This window comes from Colletotrichum chrysophilum (assembly GCF_026319265.1).
Source record: "Colletotrichum chrysophilum strain AFK26 chromosome Unknown scaffold_23, whole genome shotgun sequence".
Taxonomy (NCBI): Eukaryota; Fungi; Ascomycota; class Sordariomycetes; order Glomerellales; family Glomerellaceae; genus Colletotrichum; species Colletotrichum chrysophilum.
In genome coordinates this window covers 400,093-417,510 of record NW_026517310.1, presented here as the reverse complement: position 1 = coordinate 417,510, position 17,418 = coordinate 400,093, and the positions used below count along the sequence as shown (strand labels likewise).

At 55.5% G+C, this 17,418-nt stretch overlaps 4 protein-coding genes across 4 annotated transcripts; 1 reads left to right on the top strand and 3 right to left on the bottom strand.

Moving 5' to 3' along the window:
• Window positions 1–232: 232 nt before the first annotated feature.
• On the bottom strand, window positions 233–794 carry COL26b_004028 (uncharacterized protein; the record flags this gene model as incomplete). Its single annotated transcript, XM_053176913.1, has 2 exons — window positions 233–691; window positions 714–794. The coding sequence occupies 2 exons, from the start codon at window positions 792–794 to the stop codon at window positions 233–235; spliced, it is 540 nt and encodes a 179-aa protein (XP_053039235.1).
• Window positions 795–1,666: 872 nt separating this feature from the next.
• Window positions 1,667–2,286, bottom strand: COL26b_004027 (uncharacterized protein; the record flags this gene model as incomplete). The annotated part of the gene is made up of 2 exons (XM_053176912.1): window positions 1,667–1,937; window positions 2,054–2,286. The coding sequence occupies 2 exons, from the start codon at window positions 2,284–2,286 to the stop codon at window positions 1,667–1,669; spliced, it is 504 nt and encodes a 167-aa protein (XP_053039234.1).
• Window positions 2,287–7,081: 4,795 nt separating this feature from the next.
• On the top strand, window positions 7,082–9,177 carry COL26b_004026 (uncharacterized protein; the record flags this gene model as incomplete). Its single annotated transcript, XM_053176911.1, has 2 exons — window positions 7,082–7,208; window positions 7,637–9,177. The coding sequence occupies 2 exons, from the start codon at window positions 7,082–7,084 to the stop codon at window positions 9,175–9,177; spliced, it is 1,668 nt and encodes a 555-aa protein (XP_053039233.1).
• Window positions 9,178–10,434: 1,257 nt separating this feature from the next.
• On the bottom strand, window positions 10,435–13,294 carry COL26b_004025 (uncharacterized protein; the record flags this gene model as incomplete). Its single annotated transcript, XM_053176910.1, has 4 exons — window positions 10,435–12,131; window positions 12,188–12,518; window positions 12,568–12,708; window positions 12,755–13,294. 4 exons carry the CDS (start codon window positions 13,292–13,294, stop codon window positions 10,435–10,437), a joined length of 2,709 nt encoding a protein of 902 aa, XP_053039232.1.
• Between the last annotated feature and the right edge of the window lie 4,124 nt (window positions 13,295–17,418).

The following is a 17,418-nucleotide window of genomic DNA, read 5'->3' as shown; positions in this document are numbered from 1 at the left end:
TGCTATTCGCAAATCTTGATGCATGCTCCGTTGTTGTTCCCTACGAAAATGTTAACGAGAAGGTTCAACTGCCGCAGACTTTTATCGACGTGAGGTAGCGTAGCGAAATGACTTACAACAACAAGGCCAGAAGATGAGCAGATATCTGGGCTCGAAGAGTATCCAATCTGTCATGACATGAAGTTCTTGTAACTCCGCTTGTTTCCACAGAGTTTTCGAGATGATCTTGATCTTAAGGTATATCCCAGTGTTGGTTGTCTCTGGAACCTCGAGGCCGTTCAAGATGCCCAAAAATTTCGCCAGCCACGTTCAGGCCTCTGGTCATCAGTCCCTGCAGGACATCATACTCCGCAGCGCGAGAACCACACAACGGCAACTCGAGGCTTGAAATGATGTCATCGCCGCCTTTCAAGTCCAAGTCGATTATGTTCAAAGAGTCTGCTGCGTCTTTGGCGATCGCCTCAAGCTTGCCCTCAAGCTCTACTTTTTCTTCAATGGTTTCCAGTTCCTTCTTGAGTCTTCTTCGCTTATGCTTCCTTTCAATCAAGATCGTGATGGCTTCTTCCAAAGTCGCATTTTTAGCTTCACGTCTATCGATTTCGACTTGAAGCTTTCCTAGCTTCTCGGCGAATCCATACTTGAAATCCTGGGTGATTTCCTCCAGATCGAGGTTCTCGTCAAGCTTAACTGTCTGAGTTTTTTCAGCAACTCACTTTTTTTGATACCGCTTTCAGCGCATGCTCGAGGAACTGGGCCAGGTTCCCCGCCAACGATATCGCTGCGAGTGCCTCCATGAGACCGGTCAGAGAATCAAAGATGTTGAACAGAAGACATCTGGCAAGACAGTGTCGGAGTTGTGAGTTGAAGGAGACCAGGCCGAGGCAGCCAGCGCCCAAGATGTGCAGCGTTCGTAGGCTTGCGCTACAACATCGCATTACCCATGTCTCCCACAGACCACCGTCCCACGTGATGGGGTGCAGCATCTGCACAACGATTTCTTCGAATCACCTGAGGACGATACATGCAGCCTCGGAGACTGTCAGCACCTGCTTTCGTCATTGTCTAGTCAGGTGCAAAGCGCGGGGCCTCACGCTAACGGCAGAGAGAAATACGGGAATTGCGGCTCTGTCACATTGTCGGTTGAACAAGCTCTTGCTCGTATTTGAATTGAAGTTAGGTTGGTTGATAAGGTGGTGGAGGGGCGATGACGCTTGGTCGTGTCCGTGTTTACGACGTTCAAGAATTGGGTACATGTAATGGAAAGGGTCAAGCCATCGATCAAGTCTCAGTTGACGCAAGACCTTTCCTATACTGGTATTACCTTCCCTGCCATATCCTCGGCCGTAGAACCATCCACAGCTAGCTCACAAGCCCGTCCAAGAATCATGAAGACATAAACAGGTATCTCGAGAAGAAACAAAAACAGCAAAATTGCCAACCCATGTCTATCATAACCCATTTGGCCGTCCAAGAAAACCCATTGAGCTCATTTGCCCACCAAAAACATGAAATTTCGACTCAACAAGAGCAAAAGACTGCTGTTGCCTTGGTTCGAGAGAATAGAGAGAAACATCCTTCACCTTCACAGAGACTTTCAACGCATCATCGGTCTCTCTCTCCGACCAAGAGTCGGTTGGCCTCACCGCCTTACTCCAATCAACTCAACTCAGTACATCATCTCAACCTCCTCTCTGACGTCAAACTCCATGCCCACGTGCTTCGTCCGGAGGTGCCTGACAAAGTTGTCACGCCGGTTGTACACATGCCCCGTCTTGGCCTTTCGGCACCCGGGGACGCGGCACCGGTACCCGGCGCTGTCGCCGTCAAGCGTCTCGTGCGTCTTCTTGTGCCGCTTGAGGTCCTTTTGCGTGGCAAAGGCCTTGTCGCAGCCGGCCTCGTCGCAGCGATACTCCTTGATGTGGTACCTCTCATGCTTGCTGTGGCCATTTCGTTAGTCACTGAGGTGGTTCCTGGAGTAAGAAGACAGAAGACTCACGTCAAATCACTCGGCCGTCGAAAAACCTTTCCACAGCTGTTCCAGCGGCATTCAAACCGCATTCGCGAAATATCAATGGTCGCCCCGACAAGGCCAGCGGGAGCGGCAGCGGCGGCGACGGGGCTCACGGCGCTGCAGAAGTTGTTATCACCGCTGTTGCTGCTCGCCGTCGTCAGGCCGCTGTCGCTCGCCCTGTCGCACTCATTTTCGGTGATTTCGGGGTTCAAGGGGCTCAGCAGGTTCGTGCTCGACTCCGAAGAAGAGGAGGGGGTGGCGAGTGGACACTCCATGACACCAGGTGCCGTAGGTGATCTCCATGATGAGGGCAGCGGCGGCAGGTCCAGACCTAGCGCGGCTGCTGTGGGAGATGCGGGTGATAGTAGGGGTATGGGCGGATCCGTGACGGATTCTAGCTTGAGGAACGTCGTCGTCGGGTTGGCGTAGTAGTGCTCGCAGTAGCAGATGTCGTTTCCGAGTAACACGCAGTAACAAGAGTCAACGAGGTTGGGTTGTATGCTGGTGTCTAGGTAAAACGCCACCGTGGGAGATGGGGGTTTGTTTGGTTGGGGTGGTTCAAGAAGTCTGATCCGGTGAGATCAGAGCCGAGATACACGAGGCGACTTCCCGCTAGGAAGGCCAGAGATGAGGCGGTTGTGACGGTCCAGAGGCAACAGCTAGCCCTGGGGGTGAGGGTGCTTTGACCGAGTCAAAGAATAGGCGGGGAAATTCCCCGCATGCGGTTCTCAGAATAGGTGATGATACTCCGGGGAGGCTACCAAAGAGGTATGGGTGTTTTGCAACGGGCAGGCGATGTTGGGGAGTGGTGATGCTATCGGGCCATTCCGACAAGATGTGAGCGGCGGGGGGTGGTGTTGATCCGTGAATAGTGTTCAGGATCCCTCTGTCGACGATCTATTGCCAAGGATATCTTCCTTCCGAGTTCAGGCACGAGGTAAGTCTTCAAGCAAACAAGCTCTCGGGACGTGAGGCTCAAAAGCGGGCGGCGGGGTACGGTAAGGTTGGACCGGGTTTGGCGATCTCGGGTTGCGCAGGAGTGGGCGGCGGAGAATAAGTCTGTATTCGTAACGAGGGCGGACAAGGAGCCGGGCCGTGGCGTACTTAAGTAAGAGCGCAGCAGCAGATTCGATGCGTTGGATCTGGCGGGGCGGTGCAACATTCGAAGACGGGGGGGGGCCTCAAAAACACTCCAAACAACGTGGAAAGGGCAGAGCGACTAGCAAAACCACCACCTACTTACTACCTTACCGCACTAACAGATGGCAAGGTTGGCCCATTGGCTCAAGGGCTGCAGGTGTGGGTGACTACTTCAGCAGACGGGCCAATTATGCATCGCCAAAGACTGGAAACTGGGGCAGCCTGCATGACTGCCCAGCGCCTCTCACTCGTCACTCACCCTAGGTTCCTAGGTAAGGTAGGTAAGTTGGGCTCCGCTCCGCCAGAGGCATCGAGTGAGGCAGGGGAGCCTTCTTCATTCGCCTGCCGCGGAACTTGGAAGCCCTCCATCACCATGGGTGTCATCAGTGATCACCCACCAAGCAGCCGGCGGATGGGGGGCCGCAGCGCAACACGGGGACGGCCCAGCGAGCCGCAAAGGTCTGGAACACGGCCTGAGGGGCTTCCCGGGGCGAGGTAATGAGGAATCAAAGAAGCGTAAACCAACATCAGACCCATCATCGACTGTGACACGAGAGAGATACGGATACAGTCTCGGTCGCAATCCGTCTGGTCGGTACCGCAATCCACCACAAACAAGAGTTCCGATGACATGACACTCATCGCCCATTTCCCGCTCAGCGACAACCTCACTCGATACTTCGCCTCGTTCATGATGGACGCCATTGGCTGCTCGCCGCGTCCCCTGGCAGAGTCAAGCTCATCTGATATCTTGGGGCAATCGCCTTCCCCAGTAAACGCACTTGGCGCGGTGCTTCGCCTCGTTTCCGTCGGGACATTCAGGAAATAAAGCACTGTTCTGGACAACTTCCGGGTGAGGTAATTCAAGGCATACTCATCTTCACACCCATTCGCGACGACACTATCGTAATCCTGCCGGCAAGCACTTTACTTACATAACAACATCGCGCCGAGCGCGCGGGAATGGGAAATGTGGCAGGCAAAAAATCTGACATGGAAAAGTCCAGTCCAGTCCATCCCAGCCGCAGCCCGAAGTGGACCCCCCGAGATCTCCGTCACGCAATGCGGCGCCTCGACGGCAGTCCCATCAATAGCGCGCATCTTAACCGATCCGTCGCGAGGCTAAATATTCCCGGCCCGGCCAGGCATCCCTCCGCAGGTGGGCGGGATAGGATGGGCATCAAGACACGCACCACGCCGGGCCGCGAGCGGGTCTCTCTGTCTACGAGAAGCAGGAACAGAGACGCGGACGTCGTCCGAATGGGATGCAAGCAGCATGAATCCAGTCTTCACGCATAATACGACGCGCGGTATGACTGAGTTGCCCTGGCAGCGGACGGCCGATGGGGTGCATCTTGCATCTGCATGTTGGTGTTGTCTGATCATTGACTGCATAAACTCTTGGGGCAGCGGTGTATCTGACGGGGGAGGAAGTCGTCTGAACGTCCACGGAGACCCAAAATCTCGTTGGACGTCTGCAATCTCCAGAAGTGCAACGACAACGTGAGCGACATGTCAGGTTGGGCAAGATGTTGATTCCATCATGGCAACGACGCCCGTGGAGAGAGAGACCTTGGCATGCACGACGTCCACGGCGACGGCCAACACAGAGGCCAGACCGAGGGAAACCGCGTCTTTTAGCCCCGGGAACCTCATCGGTGCCTCTAGCAACAGCGTTGGATGCCGACGTTGGTCCGATATGAGGCCATCGACCGGTGCTAGTCTAGCGGACGTTGCATCGTCCTCCGGCTCCAGAGGTGTCATCGTCTCGTGGCCCTCACAGAAGTCTGCATCCCACCAGGGTTCGCGGCGCATCTTCGCTGTCATCATCACCAACGAACAGAAAAAAAGGAGACGGACAAAAGATCATCGCCATCTCGTGAGCCCCGAGCAAAGACTCGCGATGCATATATGAAGTAACGTCAAACAAGTGCCGGCCGACGGGTGACCTTGGCATCATGACTCGGGTGATGTTCAAAGGGACGAGGGCGGTAGGGCCCGGGAGTCGCGTGGCCGCCATGTCTTGACTCGGCGCCGATCCGTGTCTCGCTCAGATCTCGCGCGCCGTTACAGTTTTTAATTTTTGACCCTTCCAGGTGATCTGGAAAATTTGATCGAAGCATGCATTGGATCACTTGCATTGGATGTTGGATGATACGTATCCGAAGCACGTCAATGACGGCATCACCATCTGACCGCTCGATGGCATTGGCAGAGTTGCAGAGGAAGCAAACACCGCAATCCAACTCTGCCCGGAGAGCGTAGAAGCCGAGACGACACCGCCATTTCTCTCCCAGTATGTTCCCTCCCGGTCCGTCTTGGCTTCCGCGAGAACGACTGTCCAGTCGAGCAGGCGGGGGAAGAGGGCATCTCTGGTGTTACGCAGCATTGTGAAGGGTCTTTGTTTCCTGCTAATTAGTGAGGGGCACCGCTTGGGGATTAAAACAGGACCCCGCTTTTCCTCTCTCTCTGTTAGTGATGAAGACGAACACCTCGGTTCCTTTGTTCGTCATTGTCTGTGTCTCACTCCCATTCCTTAGGACCTTCGGGGCCCTCTCGAAGCCAACATCACGATCAAAGGCTTCATCAACAACAAAGTCGGTCGCTCACATGGCCATTGTTTATCTCTTGTCATGTTCCATCCAGTCCGAGTGCTGCCCTCCAACCCCGCATGTCTTCCCCAGAAACATGGTTCCATCATGGTGTCCCGCTGCAGCAGAGGCCGCTGAGTCCCCCCGGCCGCGCCCAGGCACTAAGCAGCGCTGGCGACGGAAATCCTGGCCATGCGACCAATGAAGATCCGGGGGACGGATGAGAGGGGGGAGGGGGAGGGGGAAGGGGGGCAGCACCGAGAACGGGCCTTGCCATTGCGGGGTGTGTTCACCGTCTGTAAGGATGGCGTTCTTCTCTCTGCCCGTTGTTGGCGGTTTTCTTCTGGTGACTATCGCTTTTGGGCAATTGGGGTAGAGACATGGAGGAGTTGGAGAAGGTTGGCGGGGTGGTAAGCAGCACCTCAGAGAGACACTGGAAGGGGCCACGAGAGCCAGCCACCTGCCAGATGCCCGCAGAGTCATGAGACCTGTCTTTGGTGTGTGATGCCCACCCTTTCCTCCATTCTGCTCTTGGCGTGCCGCGGTGCCAGGAAACAGCTTCTCCAGTGCGACTACTGCTGCACTTGAGGCAGCGGCGGACGGCCAAGCTAAGGTAATGGCACTAGGTACCTTACGACACTTGGCCGCCGTTGCTGTTTCTGCTTGCTAAGGCACTGACTGGCAGCTGCATGTTTTGATTGAAAGAAAGGACAAGAAGAGAAAAAAAAGAAAAGAAAAAAGGGTCCCTTCCGAGGTGGACGGCCTTGAGTCTGGCGCTTTTGATAAATAGCTCCCGTCTTCTCTTGACGACGCCCACGATCCATCCCATTACTCAACATCCATCTCTCTGTCCATCTGCCTCTACATACATCTCTCTGCCTCTACTTGCTAGACGTCCACAACAATACAAAGCATTCTTTCAGCTTCTCGCAACTCACAACTGCCTGGCGCCCCAGCTGAAATACATACGGCTGCGCCTCACTCTTACAAGCTTCGTCCTAAAGTCACTCTGCCTTTTCGCTGACACGTTCCGCTACTCAATCCATCCGAAGTCTGTCGATCAGGGACATCCAACCCCCCTACCCGCACCGTTTCGCCCAGAGAGTTTGACACTGGTTCTCTATTAAGGAACGGGGAGCCGGACTCGCCTACCATAGTCATGCGGCAGAACCTCTTCTTTTCATCGCTCCTGGCGACATTGCTCTCATCACCGCCCACGACACACGCTCTCGCTCTCCCGGTTCTCTTCCCTGACGCCCCGCCAGCATCGTCAAGACATCCCCCCGTCTCCCAGGAACTCAGACGCTCCGCCGCAGCCTCCTCCGCCCACCCCGCGAGAATGGCCGCCGCCGACCGATCCGCCAAATGGCGACCCCAGATTCACTTCTCACCACCCGCCAACTGGCTCAACGACCCAAACGGCCTCTTTGTTGATTCGGACGGCGTCTGGCACATGTACTACCAATGTAAGCCTGCCCCCTCGCCCGCCCCTCTCACCCGGTTTCATCCTGGTCTTCTTGACATCACATCTCAATAAGCCCGTTTTACTGCTGCTGCTTCTTCGTCTGTTTTGAGTTGTGGAACAAACGTCGCAGACACGAAGCTGCGTCTACCCAACCAATGTCGACGGCGTGTTTCCGCCCGCTTCATTGGATCTGCATTCTGCACACGTGCTAGTGTCCCGTTTGCCGTGAGGGTTGCGCTTCCTGCCAAAGACGGAAACATCACATGCGCGATGATGAGCGTTGCAGCGTCACCCCGCATTTCGGGCGCAATGAGACAGTGCATTCCTCCTCCGCACCCGCCCCCCGTTTTCTTGTCTTCAACACCGTTGGTGGATGAGGCTCTAGCCTATTTCAGACGTCGTGAAGAATCAGCTGCTAACCGTCCGCAGATGCCGACAATGTGCCGGGCTCCGGCGTGAAGAATTGGGGTCACACAACGGCCACCGACTTTTACAACTGGGTCGACCACCCCGTTGCCATCCCCGCCACGGCGCGCGATGGTTCAATCTGGTCGGGCAGCGTCGTTGTCGATAAGGAGAACGTTTCCGGCCTGTTCCCTTCCAACCAGACCAGCGGCAAGGACAACATTGTCGCTTACTACACGTCATGGGAGCCCGACCAAGAGTCCCAGCATCTTGCCTGGTCGTACGACGGCGGCGAAACCTTTATTCAGTATGAGGGCAACCCCATTATCTCACTGAACCGCCACGGCTTCCGCGACCCGAAGCCGTCCTTCCACCATGAGTCAAACACCTGGGTCATGGTCCTGTCGATGGAGAACCAGGTGGCTTTCTACACCTCGTCGGACCTCGTCCACTGGACGCAGGTGTCCATCTGGAACCCCGGGCACAACATTGGTCTCATCGAGTGCCCTCAGATTCTCCAGATTCCCACCAAGGATAAGAGCGGTAAGATTGTCGGCTCCAAGTGGGTTTTGACTCTGAGTTTGGGCGGCGGCTCGCCGACCGGTGGCGCCGAGGTGTCGTACCTTACCGGCTCCTGGGACGGCACCACCTACACGCCCGACGGGCCCGTTTCACGGAGAGGCGTTCAGGCAAGACAAGACAGCTTCGCGATCCACGACTTTGACTTTGGCCCGGACAACTACGCCACCGCCTTTTTCCACCTCCAGGACGACAACGACGCAGGCCGTGATGCGTACTCCGTCACGTGGGCCGTAGATGCTACTTCGTACGGCTGCTGCACCCCGACAGACGGAGAAGGCTGGCGCCACTGCATGGGCGGTGTCCGCCGCCACTGGCTCGACGCAACCACCAACAAGCTCGTCTCCGTCCCCGCGGGCGACCTGTCCAAGCTCGCCAGCACCACCGCCGGCTGGAACCCCATTATCGACGAGAAGGACGTCGCAGGCATCGAGGGCACCAGCTCCGTCATCCGCGAATTCAACCCGGCCGTCGAGTGGACGCTGACCGTGCGCATGGCCAAGTCCCTCCTCCAAGAGGGCTCCACCGCCTCCGCGGAGCTCTCCTTCCAGGGCTCCCAGTCCAACGGCTCCGAGAAGGTCTCGCTCGGCTTCCAGTTCACCGGCAGCGCCAACAGCGCCGCCCCCGTGGCGAGCCTTAACATCGCCCGCGCCAGCAACGCCTGGGACCGGTCGGGCTCCTTCGGCATCTCGGACGTCCAGGCGCTGGAGGCCGCCTCTGAGGAGGGGTCCAGCTCCAACGTCGAGTTCCACCTGCACGGCGTCATCGACCGCTCCATCCTGGAGGTCTACGTCAACGGCGGCGTCGAGGCCGGCACCATGCTCTACTTCACCGAGAACCCGCTCGACAGCATCATCATCACGCGGGGCGGCTCCAACTCAAATGGCATTACGTTTGACTTCAAAGCGACGGCGCTCAAGAGCTCGTGGGGCTCGTACGAGGAGAAGGCGTCCGCGCAGGACAAGTGGGTGACCGAGGAGTTGTAATTATGGGTAGCTGCATCTTTCGAATATCATGACTTTGCGTATCGTCACATTTGTCTTGTGTATATTGGTAATCTGGATCTTCTGTGCCATGCCAATAGTTTTTTTCGTTAGAGGCGTATGAGCCATCAGAACTCTGATGAACCCTATGCCATTGACTCCAACTGCAGCTCCATACGCGTCACGAAGCCTGCAGGGACATGTGCACCACGACAAGCCATACGCAGAGCGTACGCCCAACGACATGCCAGTAGAACAAGCTCAACAACAAACCCAAAGACATCAACATAGCCTTCCACCATATCAACCATCAACGGTCCACCCAGAGACACACACCGTGTGCAGACCAAACAAAACAGTGATAATACCACAACCAAACCTAGATATACACGGTAAACAGGAGCAGTCGTAGTTGCTGTTGTTGGAGACCAATGACGTCTGCAAACCATCCCCAAACTCCATCATCCCAGGGGATGTTTCAACCCCAACTGGCCCCCCCACCACACACATACATGTGACTGTCACATTTTCCATCCGAAGTAAACAAAACAAAACGGTAGCTGCGAGAAAGGACGCATCAAGGTGGAGGGGCAAGGCAAGGTAAGGTGAGGCAAGCATGGAAACACCACCACAACTGGTTCAGAGCTCCAGTGTAAGAGGACTGCCGATCTGGATTTGAGCATCGCATAACATCAAATCAACATTCAATTTCCAGTGAAGCCAAAGAGTTAACACAAACGCAGCATCACCTCCAGCAAGACAGCAAGATGTTTGAAGAAATGAAATGGAATTTTATTACACTCTTTTTTAACTTTTTGCCAGTCCAGCTCGCCTCAAGGAACTGCGTTGACAAAAACTGCTGCCTGCTTACTTGCTTGCTTCGCCCATACTGCTAAAGTGGAGGGGCTATTTGTGATACCATCTCTGACGCCGTTGACCGCCCACGCCTACCTTTGTGCTTAAGAAAGTGAACAGAGAAAAACAAAAGGTCTATATCGTACCATATCCTGCGACAACACACACAAAGCACACACTCTCTCACACACATCGTTCAGTTTGATAACTTAACACACATTTCCTTTTCTCTCTCTCTCTCTCTCTCCATGCGACAGAGCCAATATCTACTAGACCACACACCACTCTGTGTCGTTGCTCGTGTTCGACCGTCCGGGTCCCTCTCCGATGTGGGATATCTCAAAGCATGCAAAAAAAAAACGAAAAACAAAAGGACGCAGACAGAGAAACAGACGAATACAGGGCTTAGTAGCCGAACCCAGCGACCGCAGCAATGACTTCACGTCGTAACCTGCGCTTCACGTCTGGGTCCCTGTCTGCTTCCCTGAGGACGTCGTTGGGGTCCTTCTTCTCTGCCTCCTTTGGCGCCTCCTTGGGGGCCTCTTTTGGTGCCTCTTTGGGAGGCTCCTTGTTATCCTTGTGCTCCTCCTTGGGGGGCTCCTTGTCTGCTGGCTTGACCTTGCTGGGGTCGGCCTTGGGGTCGCCAGGCTTGCCAGTGTTGTCCACTGGTGCCTTTTCACTCTTGAGCTTCTCCTTCTCTTGAGCGGCCTTGTCCTTGGCCAACTGGTCTGCCCGCTGGTCATCCTCGAGGGCGTCATCCTTGGCTGGCGCGACCTTCTTCGCCTCGCCATTGTTGATGCTCGCCAGCGCGGCGCTGTCAAACATGTGCGCGCTCTCAGCACTTGTCATGGCGTACTTGGTCGCATTCAGGGGCTGGCCCAGGATGCTGGCCTGAGCGTCGAGCTTTTCGTAGAACGCATTTGTAGGAACATCCTCCAAGTAGTTGAGGCGATGGCCGCAGCGGGCGCCCAAGACGTCGCGGACCTTGGGGTTGGAGCTGCAGCAGTGGCCCCAGCAGTCGCTGATGTGGTCGATGACAGACCGGAAGGGGTTGCGTCGGCGGCTCTGGTCGATGATGTGGATGATTGTGGGAATGGCGACCTCGTGGAAGACGCCGAAGCCGGCGAAAACCTCGGACAGGAAAATGTAGTCGGCGAAGAAGCGGCGGGGGATGTAGTAGATATCGCTCCAGCCAACACACCACTCATCGCGGCGGACCTTGTACTCGAGGTCGAAGTTGTCGACAACAGCAGCGGCAGCCATGGCAGTACGGTGGAAGTCCTGGCCCCAGCCCCACCAGTTGTAGTTCTTGGTCTCCGTCAAGCACATGTATTCAGGGCCTCCGTGAGACGGCGGGGCGGTATCAATGATGGCGGGGAAGTGGATGTTGTAGGGGTTCATGCCGGTCCAGCCAAGAGGGTCAATCCACGCGTCGAAGTGGTAGTACATCAGGCCGTCAATCTCGGGCTGGGTGTCGAGAATCAACTTCATGGTGCGAGCGACCTGCTTGTAGACGGTAAATGTGCCGGGGAATTGGTCGTGGGTTAAGTTGTGGAATTCGGGGTCCTCCTCCTTGAACATGTTCGGCATGGAGATATGAACCGTGTGGAAGAACGGCTCGTACTTCTGCAGCATGGGAATGCGCTCGGGACGCGCAGAGTTCCACCTGATCATCGCCATAGTGTTCTTGAACGGCGAAACGATCTTCTCCTCATTGCCAGTAACAGGCTTCGGGCCGGTCGCAGGGGCCGCCTTGGATCCGCCGTCCTTGGCGAAGTCGGGCATCTTAGCCTCGGACATGGTGAGGAATGCCACAATGACAATGGTGATGAAGCTTGCAACGATCAGGAATATCTTGTTGTACTTGCGCGCAACAGCCGCGAGCTTGCCGAAGAAGGACAGCTTCTGAGGCTCGTTGGACTGAGCGGCATTGGGATCCTTCGGGGGCGGGTTGTCCATGTACAGCCAAGAGGCAATGAAGACCACGACGGTACCGGGGAGGACAAGGAAGCTGAGGTTGGTGCCGAAGAGAATCGGCGACACGTACAGAAGGATACCGGTAGCCACGGCAGTCGCAAAGCACTTGATGACGGCATCGGCGTCTGGACAAGTCAGCAGGGTAGATCGATCTAAAAAGGGGTATCCAGACGTTACTTACACTTGTAGACAGCGGTAATGGCAAGGCCGATGAACACATTGCTGACGATGACCATGATGGCGCCGAAGCTGTTGTAGCCCTCGAAGAAACCCGGCTCGTCGGCCTTGAGTGTCTTGATAACCAGATGACACAGCAGGTTGCAGGCAGCACCAGCAGCGTACAGAATCATGTTGTCGGCGTGCAAGCTCGAGTCATCAGTCTTGAGCAAAGCCTGGTTGTAAACTCCCGAAGACGCGCTCAGGAAGACCTGGAAAAGCAGAATGAAATACGTGCTGAAAGGATACGTGGTGCCCGTCGTGGGGTTGTACTGGGTAACCATCAAACCGCAAATCTGGTCCGTATTAGTTTAGTCAATACCGTGAATGGACGGGGAATCATACCTGCATGACAATGGCAATCCACTGAATCTTGGAAATCTTGGTGTTGAGGGTCGCGATCATGACGAGGGCGGTGATGAAGGTGACACCGCTCTTGGTCAGTTGAATTGTACCGGGGTCGGCCATTTTGTAGCTGACGAAGATCTACACAATTAGCAGAGAGCAACAGCAAGCGGATTTTCTCACATACCGAGTTGTTGATGAGGACGTAGAACAGCGCCAAGTTGCAGAAACCGTAGCGCACGTCTCTCGTGACCTCGCCTCGTACATAGCTCCAAAACGTCCTCAGGTCCAGCTTTGGCAATGGCATGTGCTTGTCGACAACGGAGCCATTGCTCGAGGAGCTGGCACTTCCGTTCAGTCCCTCCTCCTCACGCTTCTCATCCAAACTACTCCTCTCGTTTGTAGGCAGCTCCGAGGTGGCGAGGGAGGAGTAGCCGCTGCCGCCACCACGAGTCGAGGGACGGATGCCATCGGCAGCTCGTCTTTTGCACTCGTTGTAAAAGAACATTGTGGACAGAAGCATTTTGAAGAACTCGGAAATGGTGACGGAGGCAGATGGCGAGAAGGAATATGAGCCGCCAGTCTGAGCAACCTTCATGATAATTCCAATGCCGACCTGAATGGCGACGAGGCCGAGGGCAGCAGCGTAGGCGGCATGCTGAGGCCCGCTGGGAATCCAGCTGAGGGGCTTCAAGAAGAGCCCCAATACGCTTCCGTGTCGTAACATGGTTGCGGTTCACCAGCCGCTAACGGGCGGTTCTGTTCGTGTGTTGAGGGTCGAGGGATCGAAATTCGTCGCGGGGTGTAAAAGCTGGAGGACCGGGCGAAAACGAGCGTGATGGGAGATGTGACAGCGGGCTGCGAAATGGGCTGGGCACAGAATGTGTAGCCCGGCTGCAGTGCACAGGTTGGAGGATTGGTTGGTGTTGGACTCGGGCGGTGCTGCTGGCGCAGTGCAGAAAGGGAAGTCTTGGGTCGTCTTTAGGTTTCCTGGGGGTGGGGAGATGACGCTTGCTGTGCCGTCGTGTCCGACATGCGCTGGCGTCTATCTTTCGTAAAGTCGTCTGGGAGTCGTCTCGAGAGGCTCTCGTGCGGTCGTCGATGTCGTCGTCGTCGGCGTCGTCGCTCGTTTTCGATTGCGATGGGCCCAGGATCGCAGAGGAAAAGGTCGCTGGACAGTTATGAGGGAGAGAAAAGGAATGGGTGGTCGGGTGGTCGGAATTGCAAGATTACAGAAGGAGCAGGCGGAAGAGCAGAACAGGTGCAGGAATGATTGTTGCACCGGAGCGGCAAAGCGAAGACTGGACGTGGGAGTGGGAGCCCATGGGCAGGTCAAGAACGGGAAACGGAAGGCACCACAGGGGAGGGGGGAAGGGAACACTGCACCGGGCGCGGTCGCTGGAAGCCGAATCCTGGAGGTGCCCACTCGAAGCTGACATACTTTCCCGTACCTAGGTACAGTGTCTGCGACAAGGGGGTGCGAGGGTACTTTGCGAGATACATGCCCCAGGTACCTATCTGGATACTAAGGCAAGGTTCCCTGCTGAGGCTGCTGGGGGAAATGGGGCAATCGGGGGAGCCAAGCAATCCCAATGGGAACTTTAGCAGTGTGAGAGAGTGCTGCGAGGGAAAAGTGGGGTCGTTGGGGGAAAATAGAACAGACTGTGATTGGCTGGGGTGATGACACGGTGCAGCAGTCGGCCGTCTGGCTGCACTCCTACCGATGGCACCGACCCAGGGTCGGAGGGGCCGCACTGTGTCAGGATTAAAGTAGCCGATCTCTGACAACGGGCCTTTAGCACAACGTCAGGCAAGCCAGGACACGGGTGTTACTCTCTTCTACTGCGATGGCTTATTCTCTGTTGCTGTGTGCTGCTGCTGCTGCTGCTGCTGCTGCTACGGTCATCCATCAACACAGCGAGACAGGATGACCGGCCTCCGACCTGCAACCGGTGCCGAGGGTTGAAACCTCGATCGAAATGCGATGTTCAGTGGCCAAGCAGCGCCCCCAACCCGAGTCTGGGTCTGATGTCCTGCTGCTGTCGTCGCTGTTGACCTGATGAACTGAACCAGCAGAGCTGCGTTGCGTTCCATTGAGGAGGTGCCGTTGCACTCACACACACGCCGCCAAGCTGATGGTCGAACGCCACGACAGGTACAGACGCACTCCCAAGAAAAAGGGGGAAACTCAATCTTATCGCCAGCAGCCATCAACGCCCGTGGAAATGTGTCAGATTCCTTTTTTTTTCTTGCGTCTCCTGGCTGAAAAGCTGCAGCTGCGTGTCGCCCCGAGACAGCGTGGCTGGCCAACCCGTTCCTGGCCTGGTCTGACAGCCTCGACGGACGGCTTCTGTGTCTATGTTCTTTTTGGCTGTGACTGCAAAAATCACTAGACGAACCTATTGGACTAAGCTGCTTCCCCTGATGTGTTGCTGACTTGCTAACATCGTTGTCGACTTTCAAAGGCCCCGGTAAAGAGTGGCGGCGGAGGTCCTCTTGAGACCTGACACTGAGAAACGTGCCCTCTGGTGGCCTTTTCCCGTCTCCATCGATGGATTGATCGAGTCCCCTCCCTCCCAAGGGTCTTGTACCTTGCGTACAGTGTCCGATTTGCAAAAGTAGCCGCACAGTACGGCCCGCCTCGAGGGATCTCACTTCGGTGCTCATCAATCAATTAGCGTTAATTGGACCTCTCCACCCTTACATGCTCATCATTTCGTAGTGCCCGCACCCATCAGCACCGCTGCACCGCTGCACCACACACAATGCTCACTATTGCCTCCATGTCAATACTTTGTACTAGGTAAGGCACCTTGGGTTAGGTAGGACAGAGTGCTCAATCCCCTCCGTGTCCGCCGCCCGCAGCTCGTCGCCGCCAATTGCATCTCCCCTGGGCGCGTCGGCCGCGTCTCAGTGGTTCAAAGCGCGCCTGAAATCGCCATCTGCGAGGTGTACGGTGGTCGGATGTCGTCAATAGGGCTGGGGAAAAGGGAAAACCACCTGCAAGAGAATGCTTGTTCGTCTTGTCCGTGTCCAGACTGCTGGTAAACCGCTGCCGTCTTTGCCGTCTTCGCCCGTGGGCCAAGTCAGATCCCATCGACCCAGCTGCAATCGAGCCATCAAATCACATCAACTGAAGAAAATGCTTGATGCGCCTCCCGGCAGGGAGCCCGACAACTGCCAACTGTGGTTGTCAAAAAAAGAACTTTCTCGAAGGGATGGTGGGAAGATGCGCGCAAATCCGACTTCTTATCTACCAATTCATTTTGATGCTGTAGATCAGGCTCACAAAGTTTAATCACCAATAAAATTTTCTTGAGGTGTCGTCTTGGCTCTTGTGCTGTCGGCCGCAGCTGCCTGTTCGTATCCGGGCAATGGGGCAGCGGCAAAGGAGCCAAGGCCTGTGTTAGTGGGAAGAAGGTGCGAAGGGACGGGGGAAAAAAAAAAAAAAAAAGGGAAAAAAAAAAAGGAAAGTGGTACTTGCCCGGTCCCGCCATCGAAGCTTTTCCAACGTACCCATCGCCAAATATTTCGTCTCTTTTTGATATTGCGACGTTCATTTGACTGATACAACCCTTAGAACTACCAACACCGCGCAATAAGGGAAAGAAAATCCGCACTGCATGTGAAGACCAACCACGGAACAGAGTCCGACGAAAACCGAACGCCAACCCCAGCTGTCAAACCAGCAACGCCCTTGGGATGCGTGGCATGACCGCATTTACGGCGTCCCACCGTCACGGACAACTCCGTAAACCTTACGCCGATGGGTGCTGCTGTTCTCCCTCTCCTGCGTCGATATGCTTCGAGAAGGACGCCGAACACGCAGGCATGCGACATCGGGGGCACAGACAGGACGACGCACGACGACGCAGCAATTACGACACGGTCGACACCATCATGACCATCAATGCGGGAGAAACCCAAAAATGTACGGATAGACTCGGACTTCTGGTTCGTCCTCTCTTTTCCCTCCCCGCCTCGCCGTCGTCTCGCATCCCGTCCGTACCTTGCAGAGCAACACAACAGCAGCAATTCCCTCCATCATCAACTACTTTCAAACGCAAATGCGCGTCTTGGCGGCAACAGGACAATCCCTGCCCAGGGCATCGCCCACTGGGCCACTCTTTCGCTGTGCCAATATTAAAAAAAAGTGAGGCAGCTCCCTGGACAATGAAACACACCAGATAACTTTATCTGAACAAGGACTCGCTGTATTCCCCGGATTCTCCCAGCATCTTCCCTTGAGGCCAACGGCATGTTACCCATCGCTCGGTACCTTCGGGAACAAAAAATGGTGCCATTTCCACCCTACAGGCTACCGACGGCACCCTTTTATTCTCCGCCTGTCACTTCTTCTTGGGAAGCTATCGACGAGTCAAGAGCCTGTTTCAGAACATGGACCGCCGGCCGCGACGACGCCTTTCCTCTGCCACCGCTCCGTCCCAACTGGGGTGTTACCCTCTCATTGTACTGCGGTACTGCAGCACCACCGTTGCCATCTTACGCGGCTATCTATCAAACTTTGTGTGAGTGGGTGTCGTCGTTGCACTCAACACTCGTCTTCTGTTAATCTGACTTTGCCCTCTTTACACTATCTGGTTCAGGGCGGTGGATCAACGCGCCCTGCGTCAATTCATCATCGCGTTCGGCCTGCGTGTAACTGGTACAGCCCGAAAGTGCGCCCCCTTTCTCAGTCCCGAAGTCCAGACCGGCAGCAAGTCAATGTACGACAACCGTCACTCAATACATCTCCGAGTGAAATGAAGCCCCTGAAAAGAAGAGACGACGAATTAAACGGCCAACCGCAGGCGCGAGTTGGCTTTCTCCAACCAGTCCTATCAATCCGAA